This window comes from Oryctolagus cuniculus, chromosome 17 (assembly GCF_051225735.1).
Source record: "Oryctolagus cuniculus isolate XC-2025 breed Fujian yellow rabbit chromosome 17, ASM5122573v1, whole genome shotgun sequence".
NCBI lineage: Eukaryota > Metazoa > Chordata > Mammalia > Lagomorpha > Leporidae > Oryctolagus > Oryctolagus cuniculus.
In genome coordinates this window covers 546,282-567,105 of record NC_142883.1, presented here as the reverse complement: position 1 = coordinate 567,105, position 20,824 = coordinate 546,282, and the positions used below count along the sequence as shown (strand labels likewise).

At 58.7% G+C, this 20,824-nt stretch overlaps 1 protein-coding gene across 2 annotated transcripts in view; it reads left to right on the top strand.

Moving 5' to 3' along the window:
• FOXK2 (forkhead box K2) overlaps window positions 1–20,824 on the top strand; it is a 62,571-nt gene that overhangs the window by 33,497 nt on the left and 8,250 nt on the right. For both annotated transcript variants that reach the window (XM_051838822.3, XM_051838821.3), the window contains exons 2-7: window positions 7,341–7,535; window positions 13,446–13,593; window positions 15,244–15,390; window positions 19,042–19,235; window positions 19,597–19,772; window positions 20,516–20,812. In XM_051838822.3, the coding sequence (XP_051694782.1) occupies window positions 7,341–7,535; window positions 13,446–13,593; window positions 15,244–15,390; window positions 19,042–19,235; window positions 19,597–19,772; window positions 20,516–20,812 (1,157 nt within the window). The remainder of the gene's footprint in view (window positions 1–7,340; window positions 7,536–13,445; window positions 13,594–15,243; window positions 15,391–19,041; window positions 19,236–19,596; window positions 19,773–20,515; window positions 20,813–20,824) is intronic.

Sequence of the window (20,824 nt, the reverse complement as noted above, 5' to 3'; positions counted from 1 at the left end):
GTTCTAGTCCCGGCTGCTCCTCTTCTGACCCAGCTCTCTGCTATGGCCTGGGAAACCAGCAGAAGATGCCCAAGTCCTTGGGCTCCTGCAACCACATGGGAGACCTGGAGGAAACTCCTGGTTTCTGATCAGTGCAGCTCAGGCTGTTGCAGCCATTTGGGGAGTGAACCAGCAGATAGAAGACTTCTCTCTCTGTCTCTCCCTCTAACTCTCTGTAACTCTTAACTCTCAAATAAATGAATAAATAAAGAAGAGGAGCAGTGGGACATCCCATATGGGATGCCAGCATGGCAGGTAGTGGTTTTACCCACTGTGTCACAGCTCCAGCCCCTTTAATGTTCATTTATTTTCATCTACTTGAAAGGCTGAGCAAGAGAGAGAGAGAGAGAGAGAGAGAGAGAGAGAGAGAGAGAGAGAGAGCGCGCGAGCGCTTCCATCCTCTGGTTTGCTCACCTGAAACACCCAGGGATGGGCCAGGCCAAAGCCAGGAGTCTGGAATTCCGTCCAGGTCTCCCACATGATTGACAGGAACGGGACCGGAAGCAGAGCAGCCAGGACTCAAACAGGTGCTCTAGACGCGGCAGCCTAACCCGCGGCATCCTGGCTCTGGCCCCGAACACTGTACTGTGAGGTCACCGCTCAGAGTGCTTTCTCAGTCCCCCCGATGATGGTGACTTTTGTGTGTAATTTCTTACAGAGAAGTGTGCAGACCCTAAGGAAAGCTCCATGAGACTCCGTTCCCATGAGCTGCACCGCAGGGGGTGTTACACCATCGCGTCGCCCTCCCCTGCTCTTGAACTACTGTCTGGGGACTCCGGGCTTTGTAGGGGCGCTGCGTTCACGCCCACTCAGCAGGGTGGACAGAGGAAAAGGCTGCACTTGAGGACCTGCGTCCCGGCCTCTCCCAGATACCGGCTGTGCTGCAGCCCCTGGGCACGGGCAGAGCTCCTGGCATGCCACAGCTTCACCCGCATCTGCCATCTTCTTTTTTTCTTTTAGCAAGTGCTGGGGTTTTTACTTATTTGAGAGGGCGAAGAGAGTAAACTCCCATCTGCTATTTCACTCACCAAATGCCCTCAGCAGCTGGGGCTGGGCTGGGGCCAAAGCTGGGCACTGGAGCCAAGTGTGTGGCCCCAGCTGCATGAGGCATCCCCGCTGGCTCCCAGGTCTGCAGCAGTGGGGAGCGGGAACTTTCCTCCAGCCAGGGGCTCGACCGTTCAGAACCATATAGGCAGGGGCAGCTCTGTAGCCTGATGGATGGCTGTGACACCCACGTCCCACATCAGAGCCCCTGCTCTGGCTCTAGCTTCCTGTTGATGCACACCCTGAGAGGCCGTGATGATGGCTCAAAAGGTTGGGTTGCAGCCACGCGTGTGGGAGACCTAGGTTGAGTAGGTTGAGTTCCCGGCTCCCTGCTCCCCTGGCTGTTGGGGACTTGGGGGAGGGAAAGAGCAGATGGAACTCCGTCTTGCTGTCTCCCTGCCTCTCAAATAAACAAGGACTTAACAAAAAACCAACCGGGCCGGCGCCGCGGCTCACTAGGCTAATCCTCCGCCTAGCGGCGCCGGCACACCGGGTTCTAGTCCTGGTCGGGGTGCCGGATTCTGTCCCGGTTGCCCCTCTTCCAGGCCAGCTCTCTGCTGTGGCCAGGGAGTGCAGTGGAGGATGGCCCAGGTGCTTGGGTCCTGCACCCCATGGGAGACCAGGAAAAGCACCTGGCTCCTGGCTCCTGCCATCGGATCAGCGCGGTGCGCCGGCTGCAGCGCGCCGGCCACGGCGGCCATTGGAGGGTGAATCAACGGCAAAGGAAGACCTTTCTCTCTGTCTCTCTCTCTCACTGTCCACTCTGCCTGTCAAAAAAACAAACAAACAAAAACAAAAAAAAACAAAAAAAAAACCCTACAAAAAAAAACACAACCTTTTCTTTCTCTTTTTCTCTTCCCTTCCCTTCTTCTTCTTTCTTCTTTCTTCTTTCTTCTTCTTCTTCTTTTTTTTTTTTTTAAGATTTATTAGTCACACAGGGATTCTTAATCCACTGGTCTACTTCCCAAATGGCCACAATAGCCAGGGCTGGGCCAGGCCGGAGCCAGAAGCCTCTTTGGGATCTCCCACATGGGTGCAGAGACCCAAGCACGTGGGTCATCTTCCCTGCTTTGCCAGGCACGTTGGCAGGGAGCTGTTTTGGAAGTGGAGCAACCAGGACTTGAACCGGTGCCCATCTAGGATGCCAGCATTGCAGGTGACAGTTTTTTAACCTGCTACGCCACAACACTGCCCCCAAATGTCTGCGGTGTTGGGGGGAAAAATACAGGTAGGGCTGAAGGGACATTTTCTCTAGCCCAGCACCTACAGAGAAGGTATATGCCCCCAGGAAGTGATCTGCTAGAGTTGGGAAGAAAGTAGCTTCCACTTATTTTTCTGATCCTGCTTTAGTTTCTGTTTTTCTGTGCTTTATAAACCGTACAGGTCCACCTATGAAAATGTACGATTTCCTAATTTTTATTTAAATTTGTTTTAAAATTTGAGAGACGGGGGAGAGAGAGTTCCCATCTGTTAGTTTACTCCCCAGATCCCCCCAGCAGCCAGGGCTGGGGCTGGGTCAGGCCACAGCGGGGCGTTGGGAACCCAGTTCAGTCTCCCATGTAGGTGGCCAGAGCCCACCTGCTTGAGCCTTCCTCTCTGTGTCCAGAGTGCTCACTAGCAGGAAGCTGGATCAGAGGCAGAGTGGGCTCTAACCAGGCCCTCCCCAGGAAGGGATGTGGACACCCCTGGTGGGGCCTTGGCCACCGTGCCGCCATGATCACCCCATCAGGGTGGGTCTGGGACTGAGCCCGTGCAGGCCTGTACGGCCTGTGGGCAGCTCAACCAGTGCCCTAACACTCAGCCCTTGGAATTGTTTTCTGAGTAGGCAGAAAGGAGCTTGCTCATGGGAGTGTGTCCAGTTCCGTGTGTTGTGTGCGTCATGCTGGAGAGAATGTCAGTCTGTGGGGAGCCATGGCTGTCGTCCCGGGGGCTGCGGTCCAGGTGGGCAGCAAGGCAGAGGAAGCTGAGTGGCGCTCCTTGGCCCTGTCTGCCGTGGCTTGGTTGACAGAGGGGGTCTCTGCCGTCGTTTCCTGGTCAGAGTCACTCCACAGAAGCACAGGTGCCGTGCGCAGGGACTGTGCGGTTCCTGGAGGCGTCTGACTCCAGGTTCACAAGACCCCGAGGCGAGATCTTTGCCTCCGTCCTCGGGCCGTGTGACAAGCACGACAGTTTCTACACTGGGGTCCTTTGAAGAAACGGGACAGAGCGGGCGCTCCTGTGGTGGACGTTACCTGGAAAGGGTCATTTATCCGGCACTGGGAGGCATGGGAGGTGTTGGGTGGTTATTCTCAGCACATCGGTCAGTTGACTGGACTTGCTTTGTTGTAAGAGATGCCACTAAATTTAGTTTTCCTTTATTGAATTTGGAAGTGACTGTGTTTCCCTCTCCAAGTGCCCACAGCAGCCAGGGCGGAGCTGGGCTGGAGCTGCAGCCCCGCCTCCCAGGGTCTGCGTCAGCAGGAAGCTGGAACTGGGCGTCGAGCCAGAACTCAGACCCAGACTCTGGTGTGGAGCGCAGGTGTTACCGGGGGGGGGGGGGGGGGTGTCTTTTTTTTTTTTTTTTAAGGTTTATTTATTTGAAAGGCAGAGTTACAGAGGGCAGAGGCCAAGCGAGGTCTTCCATCTGCTGGTTTACTCCTCAAATGGCTGCAGTGGCCAGAGCTGGGAGGATCTGAAGCCAGGAGCTTCTTCCGGATCTCCCATGTGGGTGCAGGGCCCAAGGACTTGGGCCATCTTCCCCTGCTTTCCCAGGCCACAACAGAGAGCTGGATCAGAAGTGGAGCAGCTGGGACTTGAACCGGCACCCAAGTTGGATGCTGACACTGCAGGCAGCGACTTCACCCGCTACGCCACAGTGCTAGCCCATCAGGGGTGTCTTAACCGCTTCACCAAACACCCACCCCTGTATGCCTGCATTTCTGTGACATGTTGTCCCGTGCCCCGCTGCATGGACTCCATAACCTGATCATGATAGCAGGGCTGTCTCATGCAGGCCTACCCGGTGCTGCCCTCTTGGGGCCGTGTATCCCAGCGTCTCCCAGACCCTGGACACCACTGTGTGCTCTCCGTTTGCCATTTTGAGAATTTTGTGTAAGCGGAGCCCTACACAGTGTCAATTCTGGGGCCTGCCCTTTCCACTCAGCAGATGAACCTCAGAGCCGCACAAGGTGGGCCGGGCATGTTACCCTGCAGGCCAGGGCTTGCTGAGGGGAACCCAGGCGAGAACCTGGCCCAGGGTCTTGCTGGTTGGAGGCCTCTGGAAGGTACTGGGGGCGGGGAGAGGGAGGCTGGAAGGGGAATGTTGGAGTCACTTGGCTGTGTGTGCAGGTGAGGGTTCCGGGTCGCGGCCTGCATGCTGCCACCTGGCAGTGGCACAGATGGGAGAACGGAAGCTGGAGTCTGGGCCCGAGGTGTTGGACGTTGGGTGTGAGTCCTTCAAGGGGCTGGGCGAAGCCCCGGGAGACGGGCCAGAGGGAGTGTGGTGTTTCGGGCACTGAGGAGGAGGTGGGCGCTGTCCTGGCTGTGGAGCCCAGTCTTCCAGGGGCTCCTTGCTGTGAAGCTCAAGGAGGGAACTGAGTGCGGCGTGAGCCCCTGCATCTGTGACGTGGGGGGACACGTGTGGCGTGAGCTCCTGCATCTGTGACGTGGGGGGGCACGTGTGGCGTGAGCCCCTACATCTGTGATGTGGGGGGACATGTGCGGCGTGAGCTCCTGCATCTGTGACGTGGGGGGGCACGTGTGGCCTGAGCTCCTGCATCTGTGACGTGGGGGGGGCACGTGTGGCGTGAGCTCCTACATCTGTGACGTGGGGGGACACATGCGGCGTGAGCTCCTACATCTGTGACGTGGGGGGACACGTGTGGCGTGAGCTCCTACATCTGTGACGTGGGGGGGGCACGTGTGGCGTGAGCCCCTGCATCTGTGACGTGGGGGGACACGTGTGGCGTGAGCCCCTACATCTGTGACGTGGGGGGGCACGTGTGGCGTGAGCCCCTACATCTGTGACGTGGAGGGACACGTGCGGCGTGAGCTCCTGCATCTGTGACGTGGGGGGACACGTGTGGTGTGAGCCCCTACATCTGTGACGTGGGGGGACATGTGTGGCGTGAGCCCCTGCATCTGTGACGTGGGGGGACATGTGTGGCGTGAGCCCCTGCATCTGTGACGTGGGGGGACATGTGTGGCGTGAGCCCCTGCATCTGTGACGTGGGGGGACATGTGTGGCGTGAGCCCTGCCTCCTGTGACGTGGGGGGACACGTGCGGTGTGAGCCCTGCCTCCTGTGACGTGGGGGGGGGGGGCACGTGCGGTGTGAGCCCTGCTTCCTGTGACGTGGGGGGGGGGGACACGTGCGGTGTGAGCCCTGCTTCCTCGTGACGGGGGGGGGACACGTGCGGTATGAGCCCTGCTTCCTCGTGACATGGGGGGGACACGTGCGGTGTGAGCCCTGCTTCCTGTGACGTGGGGGGGACACGTGCGGTGTGAGCCCTGCCTCCTGTGACGTGGGGGGGGGGCACGTGCGGTGTGAGCCCTGCTTCCTGTGACGTGGGGGGGACACGTGCGGTGTGAGCCCTGCCTCCTGTGACGTGGGGGGGGGGGGGGACACGTGCGGTGTGAGCCCTGCTTCCTCGTGACGGGGGGGGGACACGTGCGGTATGAGCCCTGCTTCCTCGTGACATGGGGGGGACACGTGCGGTGTGAGCCCTGCTTCCTGTGACGTGGGGGGGACACGTGCGGTGTGAGCCCTGCCTCCTGTGACGTGGGGGGGGGCACGTGCGGTGTGAGCCCTGCTTCCTGTGACGTGGGGGGGACACGTGCGGTGTGAGCCCTGCCTCCTGTGACGTGGGGGGACACGTGCGGTGTGAGCCCTGCTTCCTCGTGATGGGGGAGAGGGGGACACGTGCGGTGTGAGCCCTGCTTCCTGTGACGGGGGGACATATGTGGTATGAGCCCTGCTTCCTGTGACGGGGGAGGGGGAACATGTGCACACATGAGACAGGTCGAGCCACAGGAACCAGCTTCCGTGGTAATGGTGTTGATCACTTATGGTGTGGTGCCCTCCTGTTGACGCTGGTCCCCGCAGCTGAATTTCAGCTGTGCTGGCCAGTTGTGCATGGGTCAGCCGGCTTCTGCTCAGGAAATCAGCACCCATATCAGCACTTCTTCCTCTTGTTTTTTCGTTTAATGATTATTTTTATGTATTTGAAAAGTAGAGTTAAGAGTAAGCAAGTGAGCAGGAGATCCCACTGGTTCACTCTCCAAATGGCCGCAGTAGCCAGGGCTGGGCCAGGACAAAGCCGGGAACCTAGAACTCCATCAGGTCTCCTGGATGGTGGCAGGGGCCCAGGTAGTTGGGCCGTCTTCCCCTGCTTCCCCAGGCCGTTAGCAGGGAGCTGGCTCGGAAGTGGAGCAGCCGGAACTGAACCAGCACTCACACCAGGTGCCAGCCTTGCTGCCTGGCTTCTGCTCCGGTTCCCTGCTGGTGCCCGGGAAGCAGCAGCGATGGCCAAGTGCCTGGGCCTGCCACCTGGACCTGCGTGGAGTTTCTGGCTCCTGGCTCCAGCTGGCCCGGCTCTGGTTGTGGCCATCTGGGGAGTGAACCAGCGGATGGAAGATCTCCCTCTGCCTCTGCCTCGCTGTAAATCTGCCTTTCAAATAAATAAACAAATCTTAATTTTTTCTTTTTACTCCTTGAAGGTGTTTGGCTTGCATTTTCTTTTTGGAAACATTCTGGCGTCAGGTCACGGGGCAGCGCGAGTGTTGGTGACAAAGCTTCCCTGTGATGTAGTGTTTCTGCCCTGTTGGTTCAGTGAGAAAGGTGACGGACTTTTTAAAAGAAAAGCGCCTTTTGTTTCCCGAGTAGGAGGCTGCCACACACTTGTGTGTCTGGCTGGTGTCCCAGGACTGTGCGTATGTTCACTTTGAGAGGAATAGTGCCTTCTAAGTGAGACTGGTTTTGTTTTAAATCCACCGTGAACCTGCGCACTTGCTGTGAAGAGAGTAATGCAGGATAGGTGATACGGAATCTTTTTTGAGTTTGTTTTTTATTTTCCTATTTGGCTGATCTAAATAGTGGTTTTGACTTCAGTTGTAAGAAATCTCATTTGTGGTTTTGTTCCTTGAGTAAGTCGGTGTGGGTGAGGTGAGCCTTGGCGTGGGGAGCGGGTGCGGGGAGAGGGCCCCGTGCTGTGGGGACCCCCGGGACTGTCCTGTGCTGCCGGTGGCAGACGGCCGCTGACCATCGGCTTTCTTTTCCAGGTGTACATTCAGGTTCCCGAGCACAAACATCAAGATCACGTTCACTGCCCTGTCCAGCGAGAAGAGAGAGAAGCAGGAGGCGCCCGAGTCCCCGGTGAAGCCCGTGCAGCCGCACATCTCGCCCCTGACCATCAACATTCCAGACACCATGGCCCACCTCATCAGCCCCCTGCCGTCCCCGACGGGGACCATCAGGTACAGCACGCGTCCTCCATGACAGGACAGGCCCCTGTGCCCCCACACCTTCCCTGGGGCTGGGTGACCAGAGCCGTGAGCTTCTGGGACCCTGCTCTCCGTTCCCTGCGGTAGGAAGTGCGTCCCACGTAGTCCTGTCTTCCAGTCGCTGCTTTGGAGTGGAGCAGACTTGAAGGACATGTAGACTTGAAGTAATGTTGGTCTGAGGGCTAAGACAGGTGTTCACGTGCATTTTGAGTGTTTTGAGTTTGCTGCTATTTCCTGTAAGATCTGAAAACATTCACTTTGGTTTGCCCACGCTGAAGGGGCCACCTGGTGTCCGTGATGGTGTCCTGAGAGGCTGGAGGAAGCAGGGGAGGCAGCTTCCAAGCGCACCCATGCTGGCCACTGCGGGCAGACTGGAACCTCACACTGCGGCTAGGTTCATGGAGGACTCGAGTGGCTTGTGGCGAGGACAGCCTGGGTGCACGGCGTGCTCTGTGCTGCTCCGGGGTCGGGTGGGCTGAGCACGTGGTCTGAGGAAGCCGCGCCGTGGCCCTGCTTCATGCTGTCCGTGCTGAGTGGAGACGAGGGTGCATCTGGGCATCCTGGCCTACATGATGCTGGGCTGGGGGTAAGCAGACATGTTTGTTTCTCTCCAGGGTCAGGGCCCTGCTCCCTGGGTCTCTCCACAGGGCAGGGCAGGGCAGGGCAGGGCAGGGCAGGGCTCCTTTTAGACTGCCCAGAGCTGTCCCTTACATGTGCTGATGGGGGAGAGAGGACACTCAGACAGCTCTGGGTCACACCTGTAGTCGCTCATCAGTGGTAGACCTCCTAGGACTGAGGAGGCTGAATAGATAAACCCATTGTGTGCAGGGGTTGGAACCTAACATTGTGACCATGTTGAGGTCACAGAGGAACTGGCCAGCGCAATCACTGTGAAATCCCAGTGACTTTATTTTATTTTGTTTTTTGTTTTTTTGGTGGAAATAGAAAACCCTTCCTAAAACACACGAGATTTCCAGGGCCCAGATAGGAAAGCAGTCTTCAGGAAGCAAAGGGAGAAGACTGAGACGCGAGCTTCTGAGCCCACACTTAGGCGAAGCCGCAGCAATGCCAGCAGAGCGGGACCAGGGACGGGACAGAAGGGAGCCCGCGCTCGGGCGGCCAGGCACGAGGACAGGCTTCCCCACAGGTGGTGCTGGGGCTCCGGAAGCCCGACATTCACGGGCAGCTCGGTGCTGTGGAGACCCGGAAGAAGCTCCTGGCTCCTGGCTTTGCATCGGCGCAGCTCAGGCCGTTGTGGACGTCGGGGAGTGAACCCTTGGATGGAAAATCAATCAAACAGTCCCTCCCTCCCTCTCCCTCTCCCTCTCCCTCTCCCTCTCCCTCTCCCTCTCCCTCTCCCTCTCCCTCTGCCTCTGCCTCTGCCTCTGCCTCTGCCTCTGCCTCTGCCTCTGCCTCTGCCTCTCTATAACTCTGTCTTTCAAATAAATAAATAAATACAATGAAATACAATTAAAAAAAAAAGAGAGAGTGAAGCTGGACCCGTCCCTGACCCCCATAGAAGAGTGAACTCACGCAAAGACGACTGCTGAACTCTTGGAAGAATCGGAGGATGGAAGCTGTGCAGGAATTTGTACTTGACGCCAGGCCTCGGCAGCAGAAGAATAAAGACTAAACTTTATGAAAACTAAAACGTTGGCTGGCGCCGCGGCTCACTAGGCTAATCCTCCGCCGTGCGGCGCCGGCACACCGGGTTCTAGTCCCGGTCGGGGCACCGGATTCTGTCCTGTTACCCCTCTTCCAGGCCAGCTCTCTGCTGTGGCCCGGGAGTGCAGTGGAGGATGGCCCAAGTCCTTAGACCCCTGCACCTGCATGGGAGACCAGGAGAAGCACCTGGCTCCTGCCTTCGGATCAGCGCAGTGCGCTGGCCGTCGCGGTCATTAGGGGGCTGAACCAATGGAAGGAAGACCTTTTCTGTGTGTCTCTCTCTCACTGTCTAACTCTGCCTGTTTAAAAAAAAAAAAATTGTGCATCAAAAGAATATAAACAGTAAACACACAATGCACAGAATAGGAAGAAGTATTTGCAAATCGTACGTCTGATAAGGGGTTAATATCCAGACTACCAGACTATATGAAGAACTCTAACAACAACAGAAAAATAACTTGATTGAAAAATGGGCGAAAGGACTGGGGCATTTGGCTCAGAGATTGGGCTGTTGCTGGGGGCACCCACATCCCAGTCCCAGGCCAGCTTCCTGCTCATGCACTTGGGGGCAGCAGTCAGTGGCTCAAGTCCTTGGGCCCCATCACCTACTTGGGAGACCAGGATGGAGTCCCCACCCCACCCCACCCCACCCCCTTCTTAAAGACTGACTTATTTATTTGAAAGGCAGAGTTACAGAGAGGCAGAGAGGGAGGGAGGGATGGCGGGAGGGAGGTGTCTTCCATCCACTGGTTCATTCCCTACATGGCCACAGTGGCCAGAGCTTGACTGATCCAAAGCCAGGATCCAGGACCTTCTTCCAGGTCTCCCACGTGGGTGCAGGGACCCCAGTGCTTGGGCTATCTTCTGCTTTCCCAGGCAGAGAGCTAGATGGCAAGTGGAGCAGCCAGGACTCGAACCAGCGCCCCATGGGATGCTGGCACTGCAGGGGGCGGACTAACTTGCTACTCCACAGTGCCAGCCCCTGGAGTTCCTGTTTTTTGGCTTCGTCCTGGCTTTTGTGGGCATTTGAGGAATGAACCAATGGGTGGAAGATCTCTCTTTTTCTCTCTCTCTCTCTCTCTCATAAATGGAGAGAAAAAAGGGGGAGGAGATAAAAGACATTTTTTGAGAGAAAATAGGGAAGCAGCACATGGGAAGACGTCAGTACCACTCGTCAGTAGGAAGTGCAGTTCACCCTGAGACACCGCTGCACTGCCGCCAGGACTGCTCCTTTGGGAAAGCAGAGGCAGAGTCATTGGTGAGGGTGCGGAGAGTGAGGGCTGTGTGCTGTTGGGGGGGCGGGCGTGTGCAGCTGCCAGGAACAAGGAAACAGCACCACCCGCGTGGAGGTGGCACCACTCAATAGCCCAGAGGTACCTGGAGAAGCAGGAGGCAGGTCTCCAGGCGCTGGCGTTACTCATTTGCAGAGCACCAAGGACGCTCCGGCCGGAGTTGTGGGACCCCTGGGGCAGGGCGCCCTGTGAACCAGGAGGAGCTCACAGGCCGGTGCTGGAGGGTTCCCCAGGCGGCGGATCACAGAGTCAGGGAGGAGTGCGGTTGGCAGGCGGGGACAGAGTTGTGGAGAGGGACGAGAGGGTCGCTGCTGATGGCTGTGCAGCTGCGTGCAGCCCGGAGTGCTGGTTTGAGTCCCGGCTTCACTTCTGATCCAGCTTCCTGCTAATGAGCCTGGGAAGGCAATAGACGATGGCCCAAGTACTTGGTCCCTGCTACCACCTAGGAGACCTGGATGGAGTTCTGGGGTCTCCATCTGGCTGCAGCCTGGCCCAGCCCTGGCTGTTACGGGCCTTTGGGGAGGGAACCAGCGGATGGAAGGTCTCTCCTTCCAGTGCCTGCCTCTCTGTCACTCTGTCTTTCCAAGACCGCGTGAACCTGCTCAGTGCTGGCTGTAGCACGGATGCTGGTGAGACAGTGAGCTCTGTGTGTTGTGTCTTGCCACCCTAGAGCACTCTGGAGGGAAGTGAGCACTCTGGAGAGAGCGTGTGGTGCGTGACTGTGAATGGGGGGATGCCAGGGCCCAGCTGCTGGCCCTGCTGCCGGGCCCTAGTTCTGCTCTGCCTTCTCTCCCGTTCGTGTGAATTTGTCTGTGTTCTACTAACTGGGCTGAACAGCTCCAAGTCCTGCTGCACTGGGCAGAACGTGTGGGAGTCACAGGCTGGGCTGGCCAGCGGAGGGCAGGGAGGGCAGTGGCTGGAACCCGAGGTTTGGGTCACTGCTGACCCAGACCCTCCAGACTTCCCAGGCCCCCAGGACCACCCCCACCCCCGCCCCCCCGCGCTCGCCTCCTCTCGTTGGCAGCACACTCGGCCGTGTTGGGTCGGTGGCGGGGGTGGAGCCTGCCTGCTGGTGGCTTCCAGGGGAGCAGCCTGCCTTCCCCAGCCACCCTCCAGCCCTCCTCAGGCCTGCACTGTGTCCTGTGCTGCCTAAACACTGACCAGGCTTCATGCTTGGCCAGAGCAGTCTTCTTGGTTCCTGCTGTCTGTCCTGGCCTGCATTGTGGCTTGAGTCCTGGCCGCGCCACCCCAAAGCTCCTAGCTCCTGGCCCAGCCACCTGGGGAGTGGAACCACTGGGTGGAAGTACTGTCCCCCCCTTCCCCTCTCCTCCTCCCCCGTTCTCCCCTTCTCTCTCTCTCTAATTCTTCCCTTCCAATAAATAAATAAAATCTTACCCCCCCCCCCAAAAAAAAAAAGCAAGAGAGGGAGAAACCCGAAGACCCTCCCTCCACTGGTTCACTCCCCAAATGGCTACAATGGCCAGGATGGGCCAGGCCAAAGCCAGGAGCCTGGAGCTCCATCCAGGTCTCCTGTGTGGGTTACAGGGGCCCAAGCGTTTGGACCGTCTGCTGCTGGTTGCCCCGGCACGTTTACAGGGAGCTGGATTGGAAGTGGAGCAGCTAGAATGTGAACTGGTGCCCGTACGGGATGCCGGCACTACAGGCAGGGCCTAACCCACTGCACCACAGCACTGGCCCCATCTCTGCCTTTCAAATAAATAAAGCAAGTGGTTTAAAAAAAAGTTAGGGCTCAAATATTTAAAAAATAGTTCCGTGTGCTCGGTGTGCTCAGTGGGTGGGTGCGAGGCAGGCGGCCCCCTCCCCTCTCCCCGCAGCCCCTCTCCCTGTAGTACTACGGGGAGCGTGGTGCCTGAGTCATCCCAGCCCCGCTCCACTGCTCGGCCTCGTGCAGGCCTGGGAATGTCGTGGAAGAGGGCCTATGTACTTGGCCCCTGCCACCTGGTGGGACACCACAATGGAGCTCCTAGCTGCTGGCTCAGCTTGGTCCAGACCTGGCTGCTGTAGCTGTTTGGAAAGTGACCTGATGACGGAGGCGCTCTCTTTTCTGTCTTCCCTCTTCCCTCCCCACCCTCTTCCTTTCTCTGCCTCATCTTCTCGCTCCCTCTTTTTCTGTCTCTGCCTGTCAAATAAATAAATCTGCAAAAAATGAGTCAGTGCAGGTGGCTGGGTGTTGTGACGCTTGAATGCTTGCACTGGTTTGCTTCCCGGCTGCTCCACTTCCAGTTCAGCTTCTTGCTGACGCGTCCTGGGAGGCAGCCGATGGCCCAGGTGCTTCGGACCCTGCCCCCCAGGGGAGACCCAGGTGGAGTTGCTGGCTCTTGGCTTCGCCTGGCGCAGCTCTGGCTGTTGCAGGCATTTGGAGAGTGAACCAGGGGGCAGAAGCTCTCTTTCTCTTTCGTACTATTGCTCTCTGCCTTCCAAGTAGATGAAAATAAAAATTTTAAAAATAAATATAAGAACCTGTTTCTGTGTTACCCAACCTTTTTTGGCCTGGGCATTGGGGAACTGTGTCCACAGCTCTGTCCCCAAGGGGCTGCCTGCCCTCCTCTCTGGCTCTCTGCTGCCCTGTCGCAGCTGCCCTTGGGGAGGGGCCAGTGCTCTGTGTCCCTCTGCCAGGCGTGGGCCTTGGACCCCCCGGGTCGCCTCCTGTCTTGGCAAGTCCCGGACCATCAGTGGTGAAGTGAGTGGGCCGATGCTTTCCTTGTGTTAGCTGAGGCGCCACACAGGGATGTGAGTGCCGGGTTTCTTGGCTCCTTGGTGATCTTGAATCTCACAGAGGGATGGTAAGAGCTGGCCCTCTCGCCTCCTAAAATGCTCATCCTTGTGTTTCCTGAGGAGCCGGCTGGTGAGGAAGCGCCGTGCGGCATGTGCCGAGAGACTAACAGGGACCCCTTGCTCTCCACAGCGCCGCCAACTCCTGCCCGTCCAGCCCCCGGGGAGCGGGGTCTTCAGGGTACAAAATGGGCCGTGTGATGCCCTCTGACCTCAATTTGATGACTGACAACTCGCAGCCAGAAAATGAGAAGGAAGCTTCAGGTGGAGACAGCCCAAAGGTAAAGCTATAGCCTGCCGGGACCGGGGCGGCGCTGTGTGAGCACAGCGCGGGTGGGTGGTGTCACGGTGCGGTTCTCAGCGCTGAGTTGTGAGTGCCCTCGGGTCACCATGCGCGTGAGGCAGCGGGCAGCAGCCAGGGCCCCTGCTGCAGGCTCGCCCGCCCCTGCGCTGGACAGTGGCACAGACGCTTGCCCGCACTTGCCCTGTGTGAACACAGCTGTTGATGGTTTGCGCCGGGACCCCTGCCTGGTTTTATTCTTTGACCTAGGGATTTGCCTTCTAGGACATTGTCCACCAGAAATGGACTGACGTTCATGTAGAAACAGAACATTGAAAGCCCCCTACCCAGCGCTCCACTGGGAGCAGTGGTTGAGGTGTGGAGGTCCCGGCAAGGGGCTTTGATGAGAAGGGGGCGCTCCTGCCACAGCGCCAATGGGGAAGACAACGTTTTGGTTTAACGTCGTGTTTAGGAGAGATGTAAGGTGTTCACGAAGAGGCACACAGCTGGGGTCCGCACACAGGCTGCCGGTGGGAGGGACAGAGCGGCCTGTGAGTGCCCTGCTCTCCGTGCAGCGTGGGCAGCCCTGACGACGTGGTCTCAGGAGCCTTCCTAGACGGTGGAACGTGACCGCCAGGTTGGGCATGACGATGGCCTCCTGAGACACGGAGGCCACGTGGAAGCTGCCTCTCCAGCACTGGCTGTGCACTGCTCCACAGACAGCGGATTGGTCAGGAGCATTTCTGTGTCAGATAATCTTAAATGAAGTGTTATCAGAATTACCTGGGAAAAGGCCGCGAGGAATTAGACCGGTCACAAAAGCACAGTGACCAAGGCTTCTCCCGGGTCAGGCACCCGGGCGCAAGGAGTGCGGCTCTGCTGGTCCCTCCGTGGATGCAGGGCTAGAGGTGGGAAGAGCAGCACCCGTGTGCCGACCGCAGCCCTCAACCTGAGCACTGACCCGGGGCCCCTGGACCGTTCCCGCCTCTCACTCCGGCTTTATCCCTGAGCACGGTCTGTAGCTGCTCACTTGTGAACTGTGTGAGTAGCCTCAGGGAGAGCTTGCTTCTGCAAGTTGCTGTTGTCACTGGGCTCTGGGTGTTGCTGTCACTGCCGTGGGTGGGTTATTTCCAGAATCTACTCCAAGATGGCGGCCTGCCCCAGGGCTCCTGCGATTTCGAGCTGTTTCAGTGATGAGCAACTTGCTCGTGAACTTGGGTGAGCTGGGACCAGGGTGCCAGTGGCCCGACAGCATCTGCTGTTGCGTGCACGGCTGTGCCGCCACCTTGGGGGACGGCGTTCGGGCAGTGGTGCTGCTGCCGGCACTCTCACCTCTCGTGCCCGCAAGGTTCCCACGAGGTCGCTGCCGGGTGCCTGGCTGCACGCAGAACTCTGCGGCAGTGCGCACCCGCAGACTCCACTGGGTCCAGCAGCTTTCGCAGTTCTTACCTTGTGCCTTTTGGATTTTCTCCTTACATAACTTCTACTATTCTTTTTCATGCTGCTCTAACTTGTCCGTTTGTGTCCTCCAAGTTTTCCAAATTCTGTTACTTTTCTTCTGATAATGCTTGGTTTTACTTACTTAAACCACCAGGAATTCTGGATTTGAGTAAACAGCTGTGACAGCATCAATACTTTTTGTCTGACGCAGGATGACTCAAAGCCACCTTATTCCTATGCACAGCTGATAGTGCAAGCGATCACCATGGCTCCCGATAAGCAGCTCACCCTCAATGGAATCTACACCCACATCACAAAGAATTACCCCTACTACAGGACTGCGGACAAGGGCTGGCAGGTAACCTGTCCCCGTTGGCTGTGTTTCTCTTGCACGTCGGACAGACGCCAGAGCTGCTCCGTGGAACGCAGGCGTGGGGCGAGGCGGCCCAGCAGGAGGAAGGCGTGGGGACTGGAGGGTGGGAGGCTGCCGCGCGCTGCCCAGCTCCTCGTGCGGACGCAGAGTGAAGAAGAAAAGCCAGCCCGCGGCGCCCCTGCGGCCCCTGGGGCCCTGGTGTGGACGCACTTGCTCCGAGCAGCCAGTGGCGAGCACCCGCAGGGGTGCTTTCACTCTGGCCCCCCTCGCCTCGCGCTCCCGCCTTGGTCTGCGTCTGCTGCAAGAGTTGTACCCAGGGTGCTGCGGGTTCTCTTTGTGTCTGGGCGTTGACTGGATGAGCCGTGTAGCTCCCTGGTACGATGGTGAGGAAGGGTGAATTTGAAAACCAGATTATTAAAAACATGGTAACAGAGAGCAGAAATGTGGGTCAGGGTTTTTACTCTTTGAGTAACCAGGGCCTGCAGAGCCGGCTCTGGGGCAGGCGTGGTGGCACCGTGGGTTAAGCCACCTTTGGAGATGCCCACCTCCTATGCTGGAGTGTCTGAGTCCCTCCAGCTCCCTGCTGATGCACCCTGGGAGGCAGTGGGCAGTGACCCAAGTGCTTGGGCCTCTCGACATCCATGTGGGAGACCTGGCGGGGCTCCTGGGCTCCTGGCTGCAGCCTGGCGCATCCTCAGCTGTAGGCGTTTTAGAGTGAGCCGGCAGATGGAAGATCTGACTGCCTTTCCCCCATCAGTCTGCCTTTCAGATAAATCTTTTCAAAAACAAAACAAGATGATTCATACAGCTTTGCCTGGAAGGGTGCAAGTTTCTTCTCTTTGGCTGTATTTTTCTTTTCTTTCCTTTTCCGCTCTTCCTCTCCCTTATTTATCTTTTTTTTAAATTAATTAATTTATTTTTTGACAGGCAGTAGACAGTAAGAGAGACAGAGAGGTCATCCTTCCGTTGGTTCACCCCCCAGATGGCCACCAAGGCCAGCACTGCACCGATCTGAAGGCAGGAGCCAGGTGCTTCTGGTCTCCCATGCGGGTGCAGGACCCAAGCACGGGCCATCCTCCACTGCCTTCCCGGGCCACAGCAGAGAGCTGGCCTGGAAGAGGAGCAACCGGGACTAGAACTCGGGGTGTCAGCGCCGCAGGCGGAGGATGAGCCTCGTGAGCCGCGGCGCCGGCCTTCTTCTTCGTCTGTTTGAAAGGCAGGATACTAGAGGAGACAGAGACGTCTTCCAGCCGCTGGGTCACTTCCCAGGTGGCTGCAGCAGCCGTGCTCGCTTGCAGGCCGAGCTGCTCCCACCGCCCCATGAGCCTGCTTTTCAAGCAAAGCAAGAGCTGAACAAGAGGCTGAAGCCTGGAGCCTAGAACCCATCTGGTCTCCGATGTGGGTGACAGAGTCCCAGCACGCGGCCATCCTCTGCTGCCTTCCCAGCTCGGTAGCAGGGAGCCGGCTCCCAGGTGGAGCAGGCAGGACTTGAAGCAGCGCTCCGGGAAGGAGTGCTGGTGTCGCAGGCAGCAGCTGAACCTTGGCTGTGTTCTGTGCCAGAATGACCTGTGGTTTCGTGCTGTGACCCCTCCCAGGATGATTTTTTGTGACAGCGTCTGACGGACCACGGGGGAGGGGTGTACACACCTGCCTGTCTCCCAGAGCTCTCACCCTGGGCCTTCTTCCCTGCGCCTGGCGTGGTTCCTTCTCATAGCAGCTTTCCAGCTGGTTCCTGTGGGTAGCCTAGTGGTGAAGAGCCCTCATCCGTGCCTCACGTGCCTGGTGTGATGCCAGGCTGTGGTTCCTGACAGGCGCCCTGCGGGTGCACCGCAGAGCCAGCTCCAGGACTTCGGTCTCTGATCTCTAAATCACTGGTGTCCAGTCAGTGGTTCCACGTAGCAGCCGAGGAGAGGGACAGGCATCCTTACCTGATCAAAGCACGAGGCCCTTCAGTTAGCCAAGACGTGTAGTTACATCATTCTGTTTGTGTCTCTATTAAACGTCGTTCTCTCTCTCTCTCTCTCTGGTAAAGATATTTATTAATCTGTTTGTTTGAAAGGCAGAGTTATGGTGGGGAGGGAGGGAGGGAGAGAAGGAGAGGGATCTTTAATCCGCTGATTCTTTCTGCAAATGGCCGCGGCAGCCGGGGCTGAGCCTGGTTGAAAGCAGGAGTCAGGGGCTCCATCCAGGTCTCCCACGTGGGTGCAGAGGCCCAGGCACTTGGGCCGTCCTCTACCTGCCTTTCCAAGCCATCAGCGGTGAGCGGGAATGGAAGTGCAGCAATGGCCTTGAACCAACGCTCCTGGGGTGCTGGTGTCCACAGCACTGGCCCAGAGTGTTGTGTTTTGTGGTCTTGTTGGCTCTCCTCCATCTCCCCCGCAGCGCTGTGCCTGCGAGGTCAGGTGTGGCGCACTCCGCCGTGTCTCCCCCGCAGCGCTGTGCCAGCGAGGTCAGGTGTGGCGCTCTCCGCCGTGTCTCCCCCGCAGCGTTGTGCCCGCGCCCAGAGAGTTTTGGATTCTGGAGCATTTTGATTAGGGGCACTCAGCCTGTATTATCATTTTCTGGATTTGCTTTTCCTTTTCATTATTTTAAAATTTTTTATTTATCTGTAAGGCAGATATATATCTACTTGTTCACTCTCCAAATGCCCACAACAGCCAGTGCTGGGCCAGGCCAAAGCCAGGAGCTCAGAACTCCATCCGGGTCTCTGATGGGAGTGGCAGGGGCCCGAGCACTTGGGCCGTCCCTGCCGCCTCCCAGCGTGTGCGCGGGCAGGGAGCCAGCACGGAGGGCCAGGCAGCCACTGTGCCGGACGCCGGCCCCTGGGGCTGCTGCCGCCTCCTCCAGGCTGCACTGCTGGCACGGGGACATCTCTGCTTTCCCAGCTCGGTGACATGAGACTCTTAGCGGTGAAGTATCCTGGCAGGTGTCTGGTCCCCCAAAGACGCCAGGTCTCGCCCCGACACGGCCCGGCCTGCCCCGGCGGTCGTCGAGTGTGCAGGGTCAGAGGCACCGTGTGCGGTGTCCTGGGCGGTGTCCCAGCCGCCTCCAGGCTGTGGCTGTCAGCTCTGTTAAGAGGGGATAGCCGCAGGATTGGGAGGGGGTGCTGGGTAGGCCTCACTTCATTTTGGCTTTACTCTCATTGCAAAACTTCAGTGGTTGATTTCAACATTCATTCATTAACAAAAAGGCGTGAAATACTGACGTGCTTTACGTGCTGTGGTGAAGAGCGAATAGAACCTACGGGCACCTTGCCGGGCGGGCGGGCGCTCTCCGCGTGGAACGGGGGGTGTTAGGAGTTCCAGCTTTTCTGCTTGGCCTTCGCCAGATGCTTTCTCCTGAGCTGCCCTTTGGGTGGTCCGACCGACCCTGTAAGCTAATTCTGTATAAAAAAGTGTCTCCACGGAGTGTCTTACCAGCTCTGGCTCCCCAGAGGGAGAGCTGTCCCCGCCCGAGGCAGACAGAGTGGGCCTGTCCTGTCCCCAGCGTGCTGTCCTCCCTGCCTGTGCCGCGTCCTTTCTCAGCCCCCGGTCGCACCTGCCTGCTCGGCCCCGGTGCCGAACAGCTGAGGCTCTGCTGTGCAGGGCACTGGAGCTGGGGCCCAGAATCACGTGCTCCTGCTCTGTTATTTCCTAGAATTCGATTCGCCACAATCTCTCTCTGAATCGCTATTTCATCAAAGTGCCGCGTTCCCAGGAAGAGCCTGGCAAAGGCTCCTTCTGGAGGATAGACCCCGCCTCCGAGAGCAAGCTGGTGGAGCAGGCCTTCCGGAAGAGGCGGCCGCGCGGCGTGCCCTGCTTCCGGACGCCGCTGGGACCGCTGTCCTCCAGGTGAGGGTCGAGGCGCACGCGGCCCCGATTGTCACCTGTGTGCCTGACCCCTCCTGGCGGGCGGGGCGGGGCGGGAGCAGGATGAGGGTGTTCTCTCTTCCTGTGCAGGTGGAAAGTGAGATTGACTTGTTCAGTGTCAGTTGCCTGATGACGTGTTTTTAGCTTCATAAATAAGTAGTGTTTAATCACAGGAGAAGGGTGTGTAACCCAAGGCACCGGCCACACTGCTCCTGCTGCCCGCCTGCCCACGGGGCCAGGGGCGTGGAGGGACGTGTCAGCAGAGACCCTGTGCGCAGAGCGCACGCACTAAACAGCACACTCCCTGAGCACCGCCCTGACAGCCGTGTCTTCTCGGTGACAGGAGTGCACCGGCCTCCCCCAACCACGCTGGAGTGCTGTCTGCCCACTCCAGCGGCGCCCAGACCCCCGAGAGCCTGTCAAGGGAAGGCTCGCCGGCCCCCCTGGAGCCTGAGCCCGGCACCTCCCAGCCCAAACTCGCCGTCATCCAGGAAGCCCGGTTTGCCCAGAGTGCACCAGGTGAGAACACAGGAGAGGAAGTGACACGCCAGGTGAGAACACGGGAGGGGGTGACACTGGTGAGACACACGGGCCGGGACGTGAGCTCAGCACAGAAGCGCCTGGGCTTCAGGTGGCTCTGTAGCTGGGGCCTCGTCCCGCCTCGCTGCTGCACGGCACCGGCCTGGGGAACTCTAGCCTTCGTCTCAGCCGCGCCATGCAGAGCCCCGAGGGCGGTGCGCTAGACTGGACACGCTGGGAGCAAGCACAGGTGACCGCGGCCGTGTCCTTGGAGGCTCACATCGTGGGTTGTGGGATAAAGTGCGCCCTCAGGATCGCGTTAAAACGCACGTACTGTACAGATGTGTCCAGTCGAGTCGGCAGAATGCGCATTTTGGTCCCTTGGTGGAATTGGCAGCCACGCTGGCCCAGGCAGGGGCACAGACAGCTGTCCTTCTCGGCCTGCGACCTGACCCGGGGGGTAGGGTTGGGGGGAGCTGTGAGCACCCGGCTCCGGGAGATCTGGCCCGGCCGTGTTTTCTTGCTGAGGAGAGAGCTTGGGGAAGAGCTGTTCTCAGAACGCTGAGAGGAGGACGGAAGTGTCCCTACTGGGACACCGCGCTCCCTCCTCGTCACCACGACAAGCTGCCCCGGGGCGGTCTCCGTGCTCCCGTGGGAACGCGCGTGCTGCTCCGTGCTCCGTGTAGGGCGCCGGCAGAGCAAAGCACGGGTGTGCCTCAGGCCTGCTCTCGCCTCCTCCACAGGCTCACCTCTGTCCAGCCAGCCGGTCCTGATCACCGTGCAGCGGCAGCTGCCGCAGGCGGTCAAGCCTGTCACCTACACCGTGGCCGCCCCGGTGACCACCTCCCCCTCCCAGCCGCCCGTCGTGCAGACGGTTCACGTCGTGCACCAGATCCCCGCGGTGTCCGTCACCAGTGTGGCTGCGCTGGCCCCGGCGAGCACACACACTGTCGCTGGGCAGGCTGTGGTCACTCAGGCAGCTGTGCTGGCTCCTCCTCAAGCAGAGCCGCAGGAGAACGGAGACCACGGCGAGGCGAAAGGTGAGGGCGCGG